This window comes from Acartia tonsa, chromosome 9 (genome assembly GCF_053477335.1).
Source record: "Acartia tonsa isolate MP-2025a chromosome 9, ASM5347733v1, whole genome shotgun sequence".
NCBI lineage: Eukaryota > Metazoa > Arthropoda > Copepoda > Calanoida > Acartiidae > Acartia > Acartia tonsa.
Window position 1 is genome coordinate 23,976,596 of NC_137268.1, and position 21,472 is coordinate 23,998,067.

A 21,472-nucleotide genomic window follows, 5' to 3' on the forward strand; every position below is an offset into this window, starting at 1 on the left:
GGAATCAGCCAACCCCGTCGTATTGTACGATATTTGCATTGTCGTATGCTTAGAAATACTTATAGAGACGCATACAACCGCTTGGTTGTACGATACAGACAGCGAGAATATAGAAGCCGGCAGGCTATAACAGACGAATTACGGGCAGTAGTACCCCAAATAGAAAACCTGAGAGACACAGTTCTCCTCATTTCTGGGCATTGCACGCTTCCCACTATTCACGAAGAGTAAACTAAAGTTAAAACCGATTCCTATAATTTGATTTCTAACAATGACTTACGGACGTACCCTAACAATATAAAAGTTTTGCATACGAAAAGTATAAAACCTCCTGTACATATATATATATCGCTGTAAGATACTTATATTCTTGTATGTTCTTATAAAACCTCTATGTAACTATTGTAAAATTTATCTTAAACAGTAGCGATAGAAACGATAGGAAATAAATTGCATAAATCCTAGCTAATATACCAAAAGAACATAGCAGGTAACATTGTTACTTATGAAAATTATCATAAAATAAGCGAATTTAAGTTAGGCTAAGCACTTCGCAAAGGTAACAATTTAATTTAATTATGTATCTAACTAAATTAATGAACAAACAGTAATACTTATAGAGTAGCTACGCAAACGGGAATTTTACACAACATATATTAAATCAGTGAATAACAGTATATATGTTACTTAAAATCTCTATATTTATTTTAACAAAAGGTAGATAATCTTTAGAAAAAAAGTATAAAATTTTGACAAAAATTCCTCTTTAGCGAAAATATAAAATTTTAATTAAACAATTTTAGAAGACAAAATATAAATTTTATTTAACAGTCTTTGGAAAAATTATGATAATGAGAAAATTTCTGACAAGATTAAAAATTTAGTTAATATAATTTTTGGACATAAGCTGTATACTGGCACATAATAAAACTTCGAGATCATTAATACTATTAATTGAGCGCTAAATGCAGAACTTGTATATATAAAGGCACATAGCCTATCAACGATTCTATTCGAACCAGGTTAATTCTACTTGGTGGAAATAAAACTTAGATTTAATTTTAAAGAAGGACATAAGAAAATTCTATCCCGAAAATTAAGCTTTACGACTATTGTATTAAGATTTAAAGGGATGTTAAGTATTCTAATTTTGAAAGGAAATGTTACTTACTCTAAGCCTTAACAATTAAACAAATTCTCCTTAATGAGATCAACCGATCAATGATATTACTTTATTATTCGAATATTAGAATTGCAAACAGCCTTAACATGAGATCTTTTAAAAGTACTTGAATAAGCATATTTACATAACTTTGTCTAGCGTCAGTCTTTCAGTCTACTTAGATATTGGTTACAAAAAAAAAAAAAAAAAATATATATATGCTATTTACAGGTCCTCTCTATATCACAGCACAATTAAAGTTCACGATTAATGCACAGGGATGGATATAAATGAATTTTTAGAGAAAAGGTACTGAGGTACGAGCTCGATTAAATATCTATATATACATAAACCTTAAAAGCTAACAAGAATGAATAAATTGCGACATAAGGCTGTAATCGAAGTTGTAAATATACTATTGAGAAAAGAAAATTAATACGTTTACGAAGACAGTAATTGGGATTAAATGAAGTTTTAAGTTATGGGCAAAAGAAAATACAACCTTACATCTTTTTCCTTACATACTAAGATCCTTACAAACTAACATGTATATACATAACATAATGGCAATAGTGTAAATTAATATCTGGTCTTGTACAGTATAAAAAGTCATAACGTCTAATAACAAAAGTTTTTACTACATAGTGATCACTATTTGACTAGTTACATGAAAATTAAAATTTGTAAATTTTGTCACATTTTGTCTAAACTGGTCCTTGTCTTAAAATTTGTATGTCTTCGACCAAGCTAAAGGCGCCACTTCACGGCGTACGCTTAGGGAATGTAGGACCCCGACGCCGAGGAACTCCCTCAGCGCCGGACTCCTCCTCCCTGTTGTCATCTGAGGAACGCGTAGCCGAATCAAAGCTACTCTCCTCCGATGCAATCTCCGCCAAACGGGCAGGAGTTGGAGTTTGCATGAGAACCCTCATTGGCACAGGATACTCGATCTCGTCACTCACAGCATTGAACCGAATGGGCGGGAGGTCAACTTCAAGGTCATCGACCAGTGGTACTGTACTTTCCGCATCCTGAAATAAGGAAAGGGACATTAATAGACAAAAGTTTTAGTAAATATTCAAGAGAAATGTATCAACGCTTATCCATATAAGATTGCGAGTCAATTTTTTTTACAGTCTAAAAGATTATTAAATAAATTATCCAGAATCTTAATACTAACCATTAAGAAGGGACAAAATTATAGTTAAAATAAATTATTGTCTATAAGCATAGCTAAGCTCACTAAAAATCTTAATTTAAGTTACGTAATTTTTGCAAATAAGAATATTAAAAGAATTTATCAAACTTACCTCAGACAAATCAGCTGCAGATGGAGACTCAATGCGACTGAGGCATAGAATAGAGCTCAAAGACGAGCTGTCGCTGGATCTCTCAGCTGTCCCTTCAGTACTGGCCCGATTACACCTCCCCATGGTTGTGTAGAACCGCGTCAGAGGGATTGAATTCGTAGCCTAAAATAAAATAAGTTTTATTAGTTTTGCTCGCAACATTAAACAAAGTTCGGAAAAATCAGGAAATGAGAATGCCTAAAATCCTGTAACGCCATATGTTTAAGTAATGACTCAACCCACTTTATGATAGAATTAAAATCTTAAAACGGTTCAAAAATGCTTACACAACCATATGTTTTAAGGCTAACATTCTACCAATTAAAAAAAATTAGTTACAAACACTCTTAGAAATGTGTGCAAAAAAAAAATTAGGTACGGCCTCTTTCTGAAAATTAATATAGAAAGGACTAATACATCTATACTTACATGGAGCCGCTCAGGTTGTTCGAAGATCAACGGGCGGAACCCAGGACTTCCTGATGGACTGTCCAATCTTGCAGGCACATTACTACCGGTAGGCCGATCCTCGATGGGAGACAGGTTGTGTACAGCGAAATTCCCGACACTAGACCTCACCTCAGCTGGAGTTGATGGATTAACAGAGGGAGCCTAAAACAAAAAAGGAAAATAAGTTTTGTAACAACTTCAGAGAACCCCAATGGGATACGTGCGGCATGAGCAGACTCTCCACTTTCCTAGAAGGAAATAATATTAATTAAAACCCTAGCTAAGTCAACTGGTATTCAATTTGATTGCGGTAACCCGGCGGATTTCTCTGGTGACATTAACGGAGACAAACGGTGAGCGATATATATGGAAGAGCCGAAAGTCAAAGTTGAGGAAGTGAGGATAGGACAGAACAATCCTGCAACGACATGATGCTTTAATAGACAAAATGGGTGGCTATACAAAAAAATAAAAAACATTAAAAAAGAAGAAAAGTTCACCTGTGTGTCTGACAGAATATCATCCATAGAGGACGTGGCCTCGTAAACTCCTGTATCTGACGTTTCCACAGTCGGCGAAGCAACACCAGACCGAGTCCTGTGATTGCAGGGGAGAAGCTCAATAGTCCGGACGCCTATATCACGGATGCGCCTGCATACATCTCGAATCCAGCGAGTCAGCGACCTGTCCGAGGCATCATCTAAACGATTTAAAGTCTCAAGCCCTACAGCACCAAAGAAGACAACTAGGAGAGCACAAGCCAACAAGCCTAAACCCAATAACATGTTGAACAAGCCACTCATGTTGATTGTGTCCAGACTCGTCCTCTGGTCTCTCCTCGACTCGGCAGACCCAGAATCACCTCCGACAACATTGTCTCCAATGTCACCGCAGGAATTCCGCATCACCGAATTGAGGAGAGACCAGAGTATCTGAATAGTCCTACTAAGCATCAGTGAGAGATGCTCGTTGCCAAACATCTCCCCTTGATACCCTTCGTTTCAGAAGTGTTGTAAGTACTCCCGTAGTCATCAACGCTGGCGAGGCTTGGTACCTCGGACGCGTCGCTGTACACTGTATTCAAGTCGTCCAGGGAGGTTTCGAGAAGAGAGGAATTGGCGAGAGTGGCCGCAGCCGCTCTCATCGACTCCTCGAATCTCTCCCTGATGTTCTGATGCGCATCTAGGCTGTCCGGTATGAACATAATGAGCAAATGTAAATTTAATAAGGGGACTAATGATTCTGAAAGGCAATATAACAAAATTAATTTTATGAAAGAGACTGTACACATAAACGTTTTTACAATCTAGTGTTTAAAGTAACTATAGTTGAGCTACCTAAACATTAAATTTTGATTTATCATTTAAAAGTAGATTTAATTGAGCTAATGAATGTGTAATTAATCTTACATAATTTAACGATTAAAAATAGCTATCGTCGAGCTATCTAAACATTAAATTTTGATTTATCATTTAAAAGTAGATTTATTTGAGCTAATGAATGTGTAATTAATCTTACATAATTTAACGCTTAAAAATAGCTATCGTCGAGCTATCTAAACATTAAAATTTTGATTTATCATTTAAAAATAGATTTAATTAAGCTAATGAAAGTGTAATTAATTTTACATAATTCAACGCTTAAAAATAGCTATCGTTGAGCTATCTAAACATTTACTTTATGATTTATCAAGCAAAAAAAAAATTGAGCTAACTAAGCATAATTGTTTTTACATAACGTAATGTTTAAAAGTAATTATAATTGAGCTACCTAAAACATAATCTTATGAACTATTTATTTAAAAGTACCTAAGATGGAGCTAATTAAATATAATTTTTATAAGCGACCGTTTAAAAGTAACTATAGTTGAGTTACTTAAAACGTAATTTTATATAACCTATTAATTAAAAGTAATTATAGTTGAATTAAGTAAACAAAAATCTTATTTTAAAATCTAAATTAAAGCAAACTTATTTTAGAAGATTTAAGTCAATATTCGATAAACTTTGATAAAATGATAGAACATATCTGTGTCAATATAAGTATATATTTATGATGGGTAAACTTAACTTTTGCAGATGGAAAACGTAAACAAAAACCAAGGTACGTCAATTTACCTGATGACTCAGATATGTCCTATCAAAACTGCAAGTATTTTATAAAACAGAATCGTCGTAGATTGAAGATATGCCCAGATTATTTCTAACCCACTTTTGATCAAAATATAGTGATAAAAACCTTATCGACGAAGAAATATTCCTTCTTGAATCTTAAATAGTGGCTAACGATAACAATAATGAGCATATCAACAATCTATAACATAAAAACATTTATATAAAACAAACGAATTACTAAATTTTGTCACTTTTATATAAATTTTCTTAAAATTAACGGTAAAATTAAACACTCGAACGCAAGCTCCGCACGCAAAGACAATTGTTGTTAAAATGAGCAGAATTATTGGGCTGCCAGCTATTTATAGCCTCGCTCAAATCTAACCCCTATCACTTTTGACCGCCCAAACATAAACAAAGGGTTAACAACTTATTGTTACGCAAATCTTAATTACGGACGTCAAACGATATATTTCATAGACATTAGGTCTAATAGATATACTTGGCAGCGATGTAACATAAGATATTAGCTTCGAATTGATTAAAATTCATTCATATTAAAATTAAAATGAAATACAGCTAATACCAAAAATGGTATAAACCATATGTACATATACAAAATATACAAACCAGGGTTACCAACTATTGTCGGTAAAACCTTATACTTATACATATACGCGAATAATTTAGCCAAAGAAATTAATACGATATGTAAATATTAATTGTACTTATTTTTATATGAAATATTATTTAAATTCAGGATACAGTTATATTTAACAAAAATAGAGATAACTAATCAATCCATTATAGGTCTATCTGTAACGAAAAGAATTTCTAGAATATCCCAGGGATAAAATGATTAATAAAAGATTATTAAAAGTTCTTTTGTTTAGATTACCATAGCCAGGATACCCCAAGGAACCGGTTGGAGCACGCGCACTAACTCTTTTTAGGATCTACCATGGACCAGCCTGGAGATAACCTAGATGACCATGGAATATTGGAGCCCTACCACCACCCTACCTTGGACGGATTACGGTTGTGTACCTGTCAACACCTTGAGATGGTAGACGAGAACAACAACATTATCACCACACTGGAGTACGATGGATTCTCAGAGAACCTGTCCATCACCATCCGGAATTTCTTGTTAAATACAGCCCTGAATACCAGAGCAGACAGTAGAGTGGAGACCGACAGTGATAGTAGTTCCAACAGCACACTATCCCTCTCTGCCGATGACCTCACCCAACTCTACTATGACCTGGAAAGTCACTCAATCACCTTGGACGAGAATGGCAACAAGGTAGCACAAGTGGACGCCCTTAGCTACATATCTACCTCCCCACCAACCTCAGTCTACTCTTCGAAAGAGATTACTTCAACACCCAGTTCATCATCAGAAGAAGCTGAACTGCCCACAACAACAGAAGCAAAAACATTTATTGATGTGACAATGTTAGATAAAACTAAACCTTTCAAGAAAAGAATGTATTCTGAATGGGAGGTTTATCATCTTGTATATCCAGCTATGAAAATACGCAAAGCTTACTTTCTTAATGGATGCGTATTTAACTTAGCTTATTATACATGCCTATAGTTTATTATATATGCCTATAATGGGACTACTAAAATTTTTCTTTTTCTCTTTTTTCTTTTTTTAACAACTTACCCCCACTGGAGATGCGATCCTCAATTTTCAAATTCTTTGAACGTACATATAAGACTTTTACAGAAATGCTTCGCATCCAAACTATCTATCTATGCTTGATATAAAGTTAACACTATATAGAGCAGAATCCGAATATTTGATTGATGTGCCCCGCAATTATCAAGTAGCGCTTCAGGCACAAGACACAATTACTTTAGCTAGGCCCAAGGCATTATTTGTATCCTTTTATGCATTCATAGGCCTATCTCTACCTATATAACACCATATATGGGTAACGCTAGCCTATTCATGGTAATTTGTATGTGATTTGTTAATATTATATGTTTATTAAAGACATTATGTTTATTGTTAAAGTAACCATGTAACCAATCAGTACAAATATGTATGCCTACAACCATGTCTGATTTACATCACAAATTAACATACAGACATTTAATTGCACAGACAAACACTAAGATCCTGGTTCAAAGCTAATGTTATAGCATGTACCTCTTAAAATAAGTTAGTTATTCATTGACTCTTCTACCATTAACTTCTCTTCTGGCTTTAAAAGGTAATGACTTAGTTGTTTGGCATGCATTGAAGTTTAAATTTAGGACCCTTAGTACTTAGCATGAATTGAGCTTAGGCCTTATGTTAGAATTCTAACACTTAGCACAATTCACTGCTTGGGACTTAGGGCACTTTTCTGTCCTACACTACTTATGATTTTAACACTTATCCTGTAAATATTTTCACACTTAACTTATGCACTTGTAATATAAATACACTTTATAAAAACATTTTCCTTCCTTAATACTTAATATACTTATATAATTCTGATCGAATATCAAAACCAACCATTTATTCTTAGATTAAAGCAATATAATACTTCGCGTGGGTCTTTTGTTGAGCTTCCACCAGCTCAACCAAATTTGTATTATACTTGTGGGAATAGAGGGTTAAGCATTCTAAATAAACGAACCGACGATGAGAATGTCTATGTGTATTGCAGTAAAAGAAGGTTTTTAGTAGTACTCATAGAAGAGCGGTCTCCATACCTAAATTTGGAGAAACGCCCCATTCGCACTCACACAAATACCCAGTACTAGCTGTCCCAACGAGGATGTAAAGGCAGATTGGTTACAGATCTTTATTACAAGATGAAAACCGAATATATAAAAAAAATGTATTAGTTTGTAATACATATAAATGCAATAATCATATCAATAAGCGTAAGAGAGTAGTAAATAGTTTTAACAAATACAAATATTAATTTAATCATAATTAATTATAATAAACAGGTTACATAGGCATCATTGGTCTTCTTATTAAACAAACAAAGAAAATAATTTGCTCTTCATTTACCAAAAGTAATTACTTTTAGGATTTGGCCTTATATTCATCACGCATGTAATAAATCGTTACCTGGTTAAGTCTTGTGCAAGCAGGACAGACTTACAGATGGGTTCTAGCATTCAAACACATTTTCCACGACATACAACATAAATGCTTTATGCATTCTCCAAAAACAAAGGAAATACGCACACACGAAGACGCGCCTCCGGGGAAATGTCGTCGTTTCTGATTTTTCAGAGTAAGGATTAGGAGACTTTGGGATTTAGTACACGACACAAAAACTCAGAGGACGCTTCCTTGCGGCAATACAATGACTAAAAATAGCATAAAACCACCCCAGAGGCTATGTGAAGCTTCCCTAGATTATCAAAACCTTACTTGGTGCAACGAATAGCAATTTTTTTAGAGGAGAGATTAATGAAACTAACTACTTCATACATCATATCAAGATAATATCATCCTTTGTAAAGCTTTCCTATTGAGATCTTAATCGGTTAAGTAATAAGTGAGTTTTAAATAGACAAACAAATAAAACTTACTATTTTACTGAATTTGAAAATAATATAGCTTATTATCAAGCTTCCCTTAAATGGAGAACTCATTCGGTCTTTTGCGAGAACTGAATGAAAAATAAAAAGAACCTGGCCAATGTACATGATATAAGGATTTTCTTCTACACCATATTATCATATTAAGATGTTCTGTTGATAATGGGGACACTGATAGACCAATGCGACAACACAATCAGCAGAATGAAATCAAATAGTCTGCGACTTTTCTTCGCTTTTTGGCTTGCGGGTATTCTTGTTATTGCTACAGGGTGAGTAGTTGTAAATGTTGACAAACTTTTATATTATTTAGATTTTCTAAAATCAAAAACAATTCAAGTTTAGAATTGTAGTTTTAAACTTCAAAAAGTGAAAAAATTTGACAATAACTTGATATCAACTCTATAATTAATAATAATAAGACAAAAAAAAAACGTCAAAACTCTATAAAAACAAGGACCTCAAAAATATTTAATTAAAATCGAATCCTGATATTTTTTAATCTATGTTTTAATGGATAATAATTTATATTTCTAGGTACAAAGGAAGCTTAATATCAGTAATGACAGTTCCACTAAAGCCTTCTCTTATTTATACTATGAGGTAATTCAATATATGTATTAAGGACCATTGTAGCTAGGAAGGGAGGGAGGGTGGTTGCCTCCCCTAAACTAGTTATAATCCTTCCCAGGACCTTTGAAAAGAAACACTCTAAAGGAGGAACATATCGGTTCAACGGTTAGCGAGATCCTTCGGTACACACAGACATACAGAAACACATTCAAATAGACAGACATCATACTTTAATAAAAGGATAAAAGTTTCTTTAATGAAAAATCAAACAAATGAATATTTAGTGAACTGGGAAATTTTGATCTACCAGTAACAAGTTTCGGGTGAGTAACAAATTATTCCAGTATGGCTTCGACAATATCCGCTGAATTAGAACCGGTTCCAAGGCATACTGAAGGCTCATATATTAGATCGTATAAAAGACAATTCAAAATGAAAAGTTGTCTCTAATAAAGTGCGATAAATAACTATAATTCGAGTTGAAAGGTTTCGTGATGTCTAAAACATAATATGATCAATGGGGTATCAATATCATTTAAACAAAAAACTCATTTTTTTATGCTAAAATGTGGTTTAATTTTGGTTTTTAATTTTCATTTATTTCCCGGCTATGATTATTTTTATCCCTGATATCAAGTTTCTTTTAATAATTAATAAAAATTCAAAAATCTTCCAAAAAAATTTGAAAATCTTCTAAAAATAACTACCTCGGGGAAATAAATGGTTACCTCCGGGAAATAAATGAATATTTACATCCACTATTTAAGGGGTTGTTTATATGGGAATGAAAATTTAACATGACAGCCTTTTATATTTTTACCTTATGATATATTTATTATTTTTACTATTATGTTAGGGATACATTTTTTGAGCTAACAAACAAAAGTCTGGATCAAAACCTACAGAAAATAGCAAAGGTAACAGAACTATTGGATGTGTATGTCCAGTAATATCTATGAACAGAACATTATTTGAATTTGATATATCTTGATGTTTTTAAGACAGCCAATCAAGAGAAATTATTTGGGAAATATTTATTTATCAAATATATTTTTATTTTTAAGTGTATAATTATTCTAATTGTTTTATTGTTGACTTGGTGATTCCGAATACAATTAGGCACTAAAACAGTGATGACATTATACATAAAAGCAAAGGTCATGAAAATAAATGATCTATTTCATAGTTAATCAGATTTTAAACATTAAAAAGCTTCTCTTTATAAAAAATGCTTGAAGAAATCATCCATATATTGAAGCAAATTCTTGATGTTTAACAATTTGCTGATTGTTATTTAGTCTTTAAGATTTAATAAGCTCTGTATTTTTATGAATTAAAAGCTTGACTTCTTTAAAATACTCAATGTAAGTTGAACTAATGTTTTTATGTTAAGAAATATGAAATCAACTATGACTACGATATGGCAATAGAGAGGATGAACAAAAGTGAAGTAGTAATGGGAGAATCTAGCTTGCAACTAGTCTATATGCAGAGGTAGAAAGATACATACATAGATAATAAGAAATATAGCCAATTATATGAATAAATAAAATATAAAAAAATAGATAGATAGATAAAAAATAATCTGGAATACATAAATAGATTTAAAGAAAGAGTTGCTACACTTTCTACTTGTAGCAACTGTTACAGGAATCATCACACAATGAGACGATTAATTAATGATACAAGCTATCTGTTACAGACAGACGAATGGATGGGAAGACCCTTTGCTATCAAAAATAGATAGTCAGTAGTTAGAATATTGTATTAGGTTAATGTAATTTTCTAGGAAGGATTTCACAAATGAGTTTGGAGAGTCTACTCTACATATGTTGAAAGATTGTACCTTCTCATTCAATGTTGCCATTGGACTCCCAAGAAATTCTAGATTCTATGACAGGTATACAATTAGCAAACTGGGTTTTGGCCGTAAGATAAGATCCAAGATCCATAGGGGGGGATATATGTACACTAGTCCACAATTTTTAGAAACAATGAGGTTTTAGGCTATTTTGCGGATAAAGGAGGACTCAATCAAAGATAAGCTGGGAAGAAAGGCATCCATTTAAATATGATACTACTTTTTAGCCTAGAAACCAGGGGCGAAGTATTCTAATTTATATAAAATAATAATAATAATTATGGAATCATTGGGAAATTTCTATAGATAGCACAGAATAACCTATGCCTTACATAATTTACATTTTGACTGAATGACGGACATACCAAGTATAGAGCAGGTGCGCGGCGAATAACATTATCATTTGAATAATCGTTTCTATTAATATCTATTTTGGTATCAAAATTAATAATTTCTTATTAACTATTAAAATTTTTATATGTTTTGTTAATCATAAAAAAATAATTATAATTGGTTGTTTTAAAAAAAGCAATAATATTTTTTTTAACATATTTTTATGATAAAACAGTAAGAAAGTTGAAAATTTTCTGCTCTTAATATCTCATTTACTAAAAGGATCTGTTCCTCCTAGCCTTGTTCGACTTTTCACCAAGAAAAAGATGTAAATAAACTACACAAACTGGGGGGGGGGGGGGAGGCGGGTTAGGGTATTTTATATGGAACATTGTTTTGAGTCTAGTTAAATTATCCTTCCTTCCAATTTTTCTATAATCTAAATACAAATTTATGAACAGTTTTCCTTTGACTTTTAAGTTAAGTCCTGACACCCAACATGATTTATTGTTTGTTTGTTCTTTTTTTTTGACGTCTTTTATGGTTGTTGTCTACCTTGTTTATTTCTATTTCAGTATCTCTAACAAGTTGGTACAATTGAAAGAAGCAGGCCTGGTTAATCATTATATTCAAAATGAATTCGACAAAGCGGGCAAAAATGTACAAAGTAAGTGTATGAAGATTGATTGCTTTATAAGCAGCAATCAATATATTATTACTTGGATGTTATACAAGATTTTCATATGCTCTAATAAGGATAAACTCGTAGTTGGCTAAAATAAACAATAAACATACCCCCAATCCACCCCCTTTACCCCATTCCCTCTTCTCCTACAGGATAAACAATCTGCCCAATAAATGATGTCCATGTTAGCAACCAAAATTGACGACATTTTATCCAAGTATATTTTTTTAATTTTGCAACAAATTTTTTAAAAGTTTTACTTGGATATAAATATAACTGCATATTCAGTAATGACACTTTATTGACACTCTGTTAATGTTTGTTTGTCCTACCGTTTCGGAGATTTGATTTTTAGATGTTGTCATTCTTGTTCATTTAACTACGTGTGACATCATCTATTTACAATGTTTTGAAAAATATTATTTTGTTTTCCTATTTGTAGATGTAGGCGACAATCAATACAAAAACACAAAGTACAAAGAATTGGGTCTCTATAATATACAGGTAGATAGGAAGATAGATAGATAGATAGATAGATAGATAGATAGATAGATAGATATATAGATAGATAGATAGATAGATAGATAGATAGATAGATAGATAGATAGATAGATAGATAGATAGATAGATAGATAGATAGATAGATAGATAGATAGATAGATAGATAGATAGATAGATAGATAGATAGATAGATAGATAGATAGATAGATAGATAGATAGATAGATAGATAGATAGATAGATAGATAGATAGATAGATAGATAGATAGATAGATAGATAGATAGATAGATAGATAGATAGATAGATAGATAGATAGATAGATAGATAGATAGATAGATAGATAGATAGATAGATAGATAGATAGATAGATAGATAGATAGATAGATAGATAGATAAATAGATAGATAGATAGATAGATAGATAGATAGATAGATAGATGGATAGATAGATAGATAGATAGATAGATAGATAGATAGATAGATAGATAGATAGATAGATAGATAGATAGATAGATAGATAGATAGATAGATAGATAGATAGATAGATAGATAGATAGATAGATAGATAGATAGATAGATAGATAGATAGATAGATAGATAGATAGATAGATAGATAGATAGATAGATAGATAGATAGATAGATAGATAGATAGATAGATAGATAGATAGATAGATAGATAGATAGATAGATAGATAGATAGATAGATAGATAGATAGATAGATATATAGATAGATAGATAGATAGATAGATAGATAGATAGATAATTAGATAGATAAATATATAGATAGATAGATTAACAAAAACACTATACTTAGTGAAGAAATGAAATTAAAATTTTAAAAATCATCATATTATTATATGTTTAGGTTGGACTTGTTGTGTATGGACTTGGATTATTAGTAGCTTTCCTAACCCTTTGTGGAGAAAAAGTGCTTAATAAAAATGCACAAGCTAATAATAGAAGGAATAGACATACCTTGAGACAAATGTGATACTTATCATACAAATAAAGAAATAAAAGAATAATATTTTAGATGACTTTTTTTGTGTTCTATAAAGCTTTGCTTTCGGAAAAAAAAGTAAATACTTAACTTGTCAATTAGTTCTATGAGCGTCTCGTCCAGCAAACAAGAATAGCAGGGGGAAGTAAATATCTCATTTGATGTCCCAACACACAGATATTAGCCAACGAACAACCAAATTTATGACTGTTTGCTCTTTGTCTGACTTTGCAATGGTAAAGAGCTGCGTCTGTGTTGAGCAAAGGCATTCCAAATGCCAAAACCACTTTTATTTAAAGTTCCCCAAGACTAAATCAAGATTATTCAGTAAAATTAAGCTTAAATTTTCTGCTTTTGTGAAACTTGGTTTGGGCCGGTAAAAAAACAAGGGGAAGTGGATAGGAAGAAATTAAACAACTATTTTTATAGGATTTTATTCAAATTGGCCAAAATAAAATAAAACAAAAACACAACAAAATAGTATAATATCAAACAATAACAAACTATTTACAAAAAAAATATTGTTCTCATAATAATAATAAGCCCAAAAACAATTTATTCTATTTAATACAAATGCAAATAAATTTCTAAAATATGAAAAAGAACATGTTTCAATCAAGAATATATTAACTATATCGTGAAAAATCACAAAACCTTTGACACGTATAATTATATACTTAATAAATATTTATAATTTGTGGTATTACTGACTGACCAGCGGACAAAGTAAATTACTTGATGCCCATATTGGTATAGGGTACTTCAACAACAAAAAATCAGCCATTTTGAATTGCAGCCGAAATAACATTTCCCCATAGCGTTACGGACTGACGGTCAGACAAATTGAATTATAGAGTAGCTTCGCTACTAAAAAAAAGTATCAGATAAACTTTAAAGACTATAAAGCTCAATAAATGGTATCAACCGAAAGTTTTAGAGAACTTGGTCAGTATATATCTAAATAAATTTGGGATAAAAGATCTAAATTAATATTTAATTCTTAAAATCCTTATACATGGACATTAAAAGATGAAAATAAAGCAGCAAATAGTGCCCGATAAAAATTTATGCCATACATTACAAATAACCAATGATAGGCAAGTATACATTTTACCCAAAATAAATGTATAGTGGCCTATCATTGGCCATTTGCATTGTAAGACGTTACTTTTTATTTGGCACTTTTTGCTGCTTTATAAAAAAAATGAAATAAAACTCCATTTTGAAAATTATAAAATTGAACAAATAGTAAAGCACTAGTTAGAGATATATATGTAAAATAGAGCTAGAAGTTAAGGTGAAAAATTTATAATTTTACATTAAAATGGTAAAAAAAGTAAATTTAAATATTTTTAAAAATTATTGGACTATCAAACCTTTTTCACTGGTTTTCAAGTATTTAAGGAGCTGCTGCCGAGCCCTGGTTTTGACATTCTAAGATAATCATTAACAGCAAACAAAAACATATTTTTCTCTCTTGTGTTCACGTGATTGTCCAGTTTTAGTGTTTACCAGTTCCGCCACCCGTGGGCCAGATTATTTGCATTGTTATGTCTGTTGCTACGAAGGCTAACCAATTCAGCATCTACAATAAAAAATATATTCATATTGATATGGTGTTGAACAGAGGGCCGTGAATCAAAACAGTGATTTATCGTATCGTATTATAGGCAGCTTTTCGAAGATAGTAAAATGAATAAGATTTAAATTCTGTTGCCTTAAGAGCCGAAGGCCCCTCCCAACGAAACTGGTATTAATTTAATATTTCTTATGTTATTATACGCAGAAAATTTAGATGAAATTAAAAAGGAAGAAATAAAAAGATTTACATTTTTTGCCAGAATCCTGGTTCCTTGTCCCTGGTATTATAACAATCACTACCCACCAACGAAGAAATAAAGTTTTTAGTTTAACGTCATAACGCAAAGATGTCAGTGATGACCACCTTCTTTTTATGTCAATTGTCGAAAAATAACGTACATCAAAATATAAGAAATAAAGATACCAGTTTTAAATCCATAGTACAATTCTTTTGAATTACCTGTAATAATAATTCTTGTGCAGTTTCTAGAACTCCAATTGTAATGCCACCTTTCAGCTAAAGTAAATATCTTTTTAATAGTTATTAACGCGTCGAATTACAGACATTTTCCGCGGATATTCAAATGAAAAATTCTATGATTAATAGCTCAGGAGCCGAAAAAATTAAGCCGAATTCATAGCTATGCTAGAATAGTTATTTATCGTATTATAGACAGCTTATATTACAGCGGATATTAAAATGAAAAATTATAAGATTAATTTACAATTTTTAATAAACCAGTTATAGTTGGGTCTTTTCGTTTAGGTTTAATTAATTGGGTAATCAGTGATCATAATTGAATTTGGCTTATCTGGTTATATTGTTCTTTGCATGTCACTGATAAGTTGCAATTTTTGTAACATACCGATGGTTTTATAGTCGACATAAACTATTGAGAATAAATGTCGTTAGAATCCTACCAGTTCAAAATGACCTAAAGTCAACTTACCGTTATGTTAGGAAAAGCATTTGCAGCTTGGTCTTGCACAAATTGTGTTGACTCGAAAACTTGTCGACGGTTCGATCTTTTTCGGGATATTATCATTTTTACCAGTTTCCTAAAAATTAATTGATTTATTTTATAAAAAAAAGGAATAAAAAATATTTTGTAGTATTAGTTAGTACCTATTGGTATTTGTCTGTCAGCATTTTAGAATTGACACTAAAATTTTCATAGGGTGTGGCTTTTGACTTTACTCCTCCCCTCTTGGTTGAATTAGGGAGGGTGTAGACCCTTGTCAAGAAGTGTATGGGGGTAGATACCTAGGGGGTGTATCCATCCAACCCCGTATTTTTGCCAATGTGTAGTTATACACCTCCCTAAACGCCCTTCTGCATGCCTCTGCTTTTATGTTTGATTTATTATGTTAAACAGATTGAAAAAAAGACATTCTTGTTCTTTAAGAGTGTAAATCTTACCCAATAAGGTTGAAAAAGCTAAATTGGTCTCCCGACTCCACTCTGTCTGTGTCATAACCATAATTCTCATTCTTCAAATAAATGCCATCGTCTTCATACCCTTAATGTGTTTAGATTTATATAGACAATTTTACTCTAATAAAATATCAAATTGATACTAATTCGGCTTTAATGTGATAATTGTTTGGTTAATTTAGACAAGGAGCCATTTTGGCCTATACATATGATGCCTTAACCCGGCCCTGCGGAGCTACACAGCAACCAATATAACCTAGCTTAACCTGACCAAAATTAAAAAACAAATAAATGAAAAAGTTCCCCCTCTATTTTTACTAAATTAAATACACCTGATTCTTAATTATTATATTAATTACTAGCGGCTACGCCCCTAGAGGCCTCTAGTTGCACTTTAAATGTTTTTGTTTGTTAAAGTCTACGATAATTCTTTATGTTACGGATACTTCTTAATGTTACGTTGAAGTCTTCCAGATTTAAAGAAAATTTTCAATTTTTTTGTCATTTCTTTTGGGAGGGTAGTAGTACCCTCCCCAAAAATAGTTAAAAACCTTCCCAGGACATATGAGAATCTACCCTGTTAAGGAGAACCCGATCGGTTCAGCGGTTAGCGAGATCCTTCGGTACAGACACACAGACAGACACACAGACAGACACACGGACAGACACACAGACAGACAAACATCCTGTTACTTTAGTATAAGGATATGGATCTTGTGGCTTGTAGTAATTGTTATAATTATGCTTGTTTATATTTACCTGTGGTAAATGTAAGGATCATAGTAATTGTTATAACTTTGCTTATTTATATGTACCTGATTAATGAGGCTTATAGTAATTATAAGAATCTTTTGGCTTGTAGTAATTGTTATAATTATTAGTGTTTATATTTACCTGATTCTTCAGACTTATTATTATTATAAGAATTTTGTGGTTTGTAGTAATTGTTATAATTATGATTGTTATATCTATTTTTATGATATTTACCTGATTCTTCAGGCTTATAGTAATTGAAAGGATCTTGTGGCTTGTAGTAATTGTAATATTCATTTCTATTTTTGGGTTGCTCTATACTGTTACTGTTTTCATAGCCTAGATAAATATTTACCCATTATACAAATAATCTGCAAAAAAAATTTATGAAATTTATATTTATTACACAGTTTATCTATCAAACAATTAATCTATTTTCCATCACATTATCCATGTATTGAAAAATGCTAATTATCTTACAATCTATCTCTCAATCAATTTAATTATATAAAAGTCTTACTATTCAAATATCTTTTTAATGAAAAATATAGTTATCTAACAATCTATCTATCAAACAATTTATTCATCAAAACATTAACAATCAGAATATCTATTTATTGAACAATCTAATTATCTTACAATCTATCAATGAAATCAATAAGTTATCTAACAATAGAGCTATATAGCAATTTATCTATCAAAATTTATATTTATTGATGAATATATTATTATTTTTCTAACTTTCCATCTATTCATTGGTCAACCAATAAACAATTATTAATTATCTACCTCAATATTTTTTATCTTTCTATCTACCTGTACCTGGAGGGACATAAACAGGACTGACATGAGAATACTGTCCGTCCTGATCATCACCAACTGGTTGCCAGCTTGTTGTAATATCATTGTATGGCACATGGTCAGGGTTAGGAAGGCTGGTGAAGTCATTTGTCACAAGTTTCAATATGTTCTGCTCTACCTCGGGCCAGGGAAGTGAGGTATCTAGTTTATTATGTTCATTTTACCTTTTTAGTACTTATTTCTAAGAGAGAGAGGTAGAGAGAGAGAGAGAGAGAGAGAGAGAGAGAGAGAGAGAGAGAGAGAGAGAGAGAGAGAGAGAGAGAGAGAGAGAGAGAGAGAGAGAGAGAGAGAGAGAGAGAGAGAAAGAGAGAGAGAGATACAGAGAGAGAGATAGAAAGACAGAGACAAAAAAAGTAAGAAAAATTGAGAGAGTTGAAGAAAGAAAGAAAATTTATAAAGAAAGAGAAAATTACATTTAGGTAGATAATTAAAACATAGACAGATGAAAAAAAGAGGGATAAAAAAGATAATCAAAACTATCAGGAAAAATCAGAAAAATAGATAGAAAGACAGTTAGACAGAAAAAGATAGCAAAAATTCCAAGTGTTATGTTATATTTTATAAGGCAATATGTCCATTCCTATCTGATTGGTGTTTAGGTAGATAGGTTTAGTGATTGTGTAGGTTGCATTGTTATGGCTGGTTAAGGAGTCTGTTCTTCTTATTACTACTGGTAATATTTCAATCTAAATATAGATAGGTTTAGTCATGATATAAGTAATATTGTTATAGCTGGTTAAAGAGTCTGTCTGTCCGTAAGATCTTGCTATCTACTAGACCAATATGGTTCTTCTTTTGAGTAAAAGTTTTTGTACATTTTGTCATTTCCACTTTAAAATTAAAGAAGGAGTTAAAAAAAAGTACGCTTCGCCGACAATTTATTAGTCCATTTGAAAATGCTTTTAAATCTCTGTTTGTCTGAATAAACGGCTACGCGGAAACCAATACCAAGCTCCTCTGAGAAAAAAAAATCTATTTTATTAGCATAATTGCTACTCTGTTTTAGACTCAACACTAAACCCTGTGCACGTTTGAAATGATATATTTTACCTTTTCTTTTTCTCTGTATTCATCTTTATGAACTCTTGGTTGTGTGAATTTTGACGAATATGAATTTGCCTTGTGTAGGCACACCAGTGCTGTTAATATGATGCTTAGGGACTTCATGTTTATCTGAATAGGTTAAATGTTATTAGTGCTCATGTTTTCAACTCTATATTGAATAACTTGTAAATGACCTTTATAAATATATCCAACTATCTCGGATCTTTCTATCTATCTATCTATCTACCTAATGATGTCTTTTTCTAGTATAAAAAAGCTTTCCAAGTATTTAACTATCTATTTATTTTTCTACATATCTATCTATCTTTTGACCATCTACCTATTTATCTAACAATCTATCTATATACCTAATGATGGCTGCCACCAGTTGAAGCAAAAATAACTTGGTCAAGGATCATAAAAAAGAAGAATGCCACAACCTCGTACACTAGAAAAAAAAGGTTTCAGTCAGTGTTTGCAAGCCGCGCGCGTCGGCCACTTATAAGGTGCTCGTAATTTGACGTTTTAAAACTGATATTTAAACATGAACCTAATATGGTAAATCGTTTGTTTACTAAGATTTTTTAGCACCAATGGTTTTAAACATACGGCGTTTGGGCGACTGTTGAGCACTAGTTTTAGTAGCTCAACTGTTTTATAATCAGGGTATATCCGTCTATCCGTTTGTTGGTTTAAGGTGAGTTTCTTAGCTGTCATTTTTCATTGTTCTTTTAAATAATCATACTATGTCCAAGCATAAAACATTAAGTTATATTGTTGAGGGGGTTGGGGGTGGTATATAAAAGATGTAGAAAAGAAAATACTTTCAAAAAGCAAAAAAAATCACGAAACCTTAAACTATTTTTCTACAAATCATGTTATTTTTATTTTAATTAAATAAATAAATTACTTACATTTGTTAACCAAGTCGTAGGTGTAGGTTCTGATATCTAGCACAATACAAAAATGTTCAACATTTTAACAATAACAAAAATCAGTATTAAAATAGTAGATAAGGAAATTTGTTTGATTATAGGTATGGTGTTTTTAGTCTTTACAGATTTATCCTATCCCTTTTTACATTACAGGGATCTTAAGGATAAGACAATGGGTGATAAATTTATGTACGTACCCATTAATAGTAATCAAAATTACTTATTAGTAATTAGTATGAGAGAATAATTATTGGTTTAAAATCACAATATTTGTTTTAAACCAACCAATCAAAATTTTAAAAAGTATCTAAAGTTTTTGGGTTAAGAAATAAAGTGATGCTGATGGCTAAAGTTTCCCCCCTTCATAATATCTACTAATATTCTATATCAATTGGTAAAGCATCTAAGGGTGAAATTATTGATATTTTTCTATTCCTAGAGTAAGATTTTCAAACTGAATACTACTTGGTAGAAACAGAGATAGAAGTCCCTTTCCTTGTTCAGGATACTTGGGTCTGTGGGCTCTATCATAAATAAAATAGTTATTTATCGCATCGTTTTATAAACAGCTTTCCGCGGATATATATATGTACAATTATAAGATTAAAACTCGTTTTATTAGCCCCGAGATGCCCAGGCTATCAAAACTGGAATTAATTTTATGATTTAATTTTAATGTTTATTGAAAATTGCTTGCTTTACATGGTATTGCAGTATGGCTGAGAACCGGTTCTAATCCAGCGGATATTAATCGGTTTCGAAGCCATACTGGAAATTATTCTTCTAGTTAAAACAAGGACAATTATATCATGTTTATCTCAACCAATAGAAAATCATATTCAGTAAATGTTGTCCTTAAACTTAGAATTAGTCAGAAATAAGAACGAGTATCAATCATCTTACACAGGGCAGGTTGTAAAAGAGATAATGTCCCCTCCCTCCAAGACACACTCTCAAGTTTTTAAAAATTGTGTATTAACTCCCCCCCGCCCCCACACATCCAACAAAATTTTAAAAACCAGACAGCTTGAACTCGCGCACTACTCTTTGTAATTAGATAATATATTATATGTATATATCTTATTGGTTATGTAATTGACTTCTGCTATGTTAATCAAACCTAGAATCTTAACTGACAGACTGACTAATAAAACTAATTACAGCGTAGCTTCTCCACAATTAAAACACTTACATGATAGATCTAGCGGCTTTGTCACTACTAGCGGTTTTGTATAACACTTTTTCAAAAATCCTCTTTACTATCGAGTCTTTGATTT

General features: G+C 31.7%; 2 protein-coding genes across 2 annotated transcripts in view; one reads left to right on the forward strand and one right to left on the reverse strand.

The window, feature by feature from the left end:
* LOC145327782 (glutamate receptor ionotropic, delta-2-like) overlaps nt 1-13,608 on the forward strand; it is a 44,103-nt gene extending 30,495 nt beyond the window's left edge. Inside the window, exons 13-21 of the mRNA XM_080171338.1 lie at nt 8,782-8,905; nt 9,171-9,236; nt 9,491-9,529; nt 10,063-10,123; nt 10,600-10,700; nt 10,996-11,106; nt 11,976-12,067; nt 12,528-12,589; nt 13,452-13,608. Coding sequence (XP_080027464.1) covers nt 8,782-8,905; nt 9,171-9,236; nt 9,491-9,529; nt 10,063-10,123; nt 10,600-10,700; nt 10,996-11,106; nt 11,976-12,067; nt 12,528-12,589; nt 13,452-13,577 — 782 coding nt within the window. The 3' untranslated portion in view covers nt 13,578-13,608. The remainder of the gene's footprint in view (nt 1-8,781; nt 8,906-9,170; nt 9,237-9,490; nt 9,530-10,062; nt 10,124-10,599; nt 10,701-10,995; nt 11,107-11,975; nt 12,068-12,527; nt 12,590-13,451) is intronic.
* A 419-nt stretch (nt 13,609-14,027) lies between these two features.
* LOC145328598 (uncharacterized) lies at nt 14,028-20,653 on the reverse strand. Its single transcript, XM_080172342.1, has 11 exons — nt 20,631-20,653; nt 20,175-20,210; nt 19,629-19,708; nt 19,267-19,389; nt 18,797-18,902; nt 18,178-18,357; nt 17,590-17,694; nt 16,588-16,687; nt 16,118-16,226; nt 15,628-15,684; nt 14,028-15,171 (listed from the first exon to the last, which is right to left on the reverse strand). The coding sequence occupies exons 4-11, from the start codon at nt 19,381-19,383 to the stop codon at nt 15,088-15,090; spliced, it is 858 nt and encodes a 285-aa protein (XP_080028468.1). The 5' UTR covers nt 19,384-19,389; nt 19,629-19,708; nt 20,175-20,210; nt 20,631-20,653; the 3' UTR covers nt 14,028-15,087.
* Between the last annotated feature and the right edge of the window lie 819 nt (nt 20,654-21,472).

Coding starts and splice junctions, on each gene's coding strand:
- LOC145328598 (XM_080172342.1), bottom strand. CDS start 19,383: ATGAAGTCCCTAAGCATCATATTAACAGCACTGGTGTGCCTACACAAG. Junction 16,688..17,589: donor CTATAAGCCTGAAGAATCAG/GTAAATATCATA, acceptor AAACACATTAAG/GGTATGAAGACGATGGCATT. Junction 16,227..16,587: donor AGCTTTTTCAACCTTATTGG/GTAAGATTTACA, acceptor ATTAATTTTTAG/GAAACTGGTAAAAATGATAA.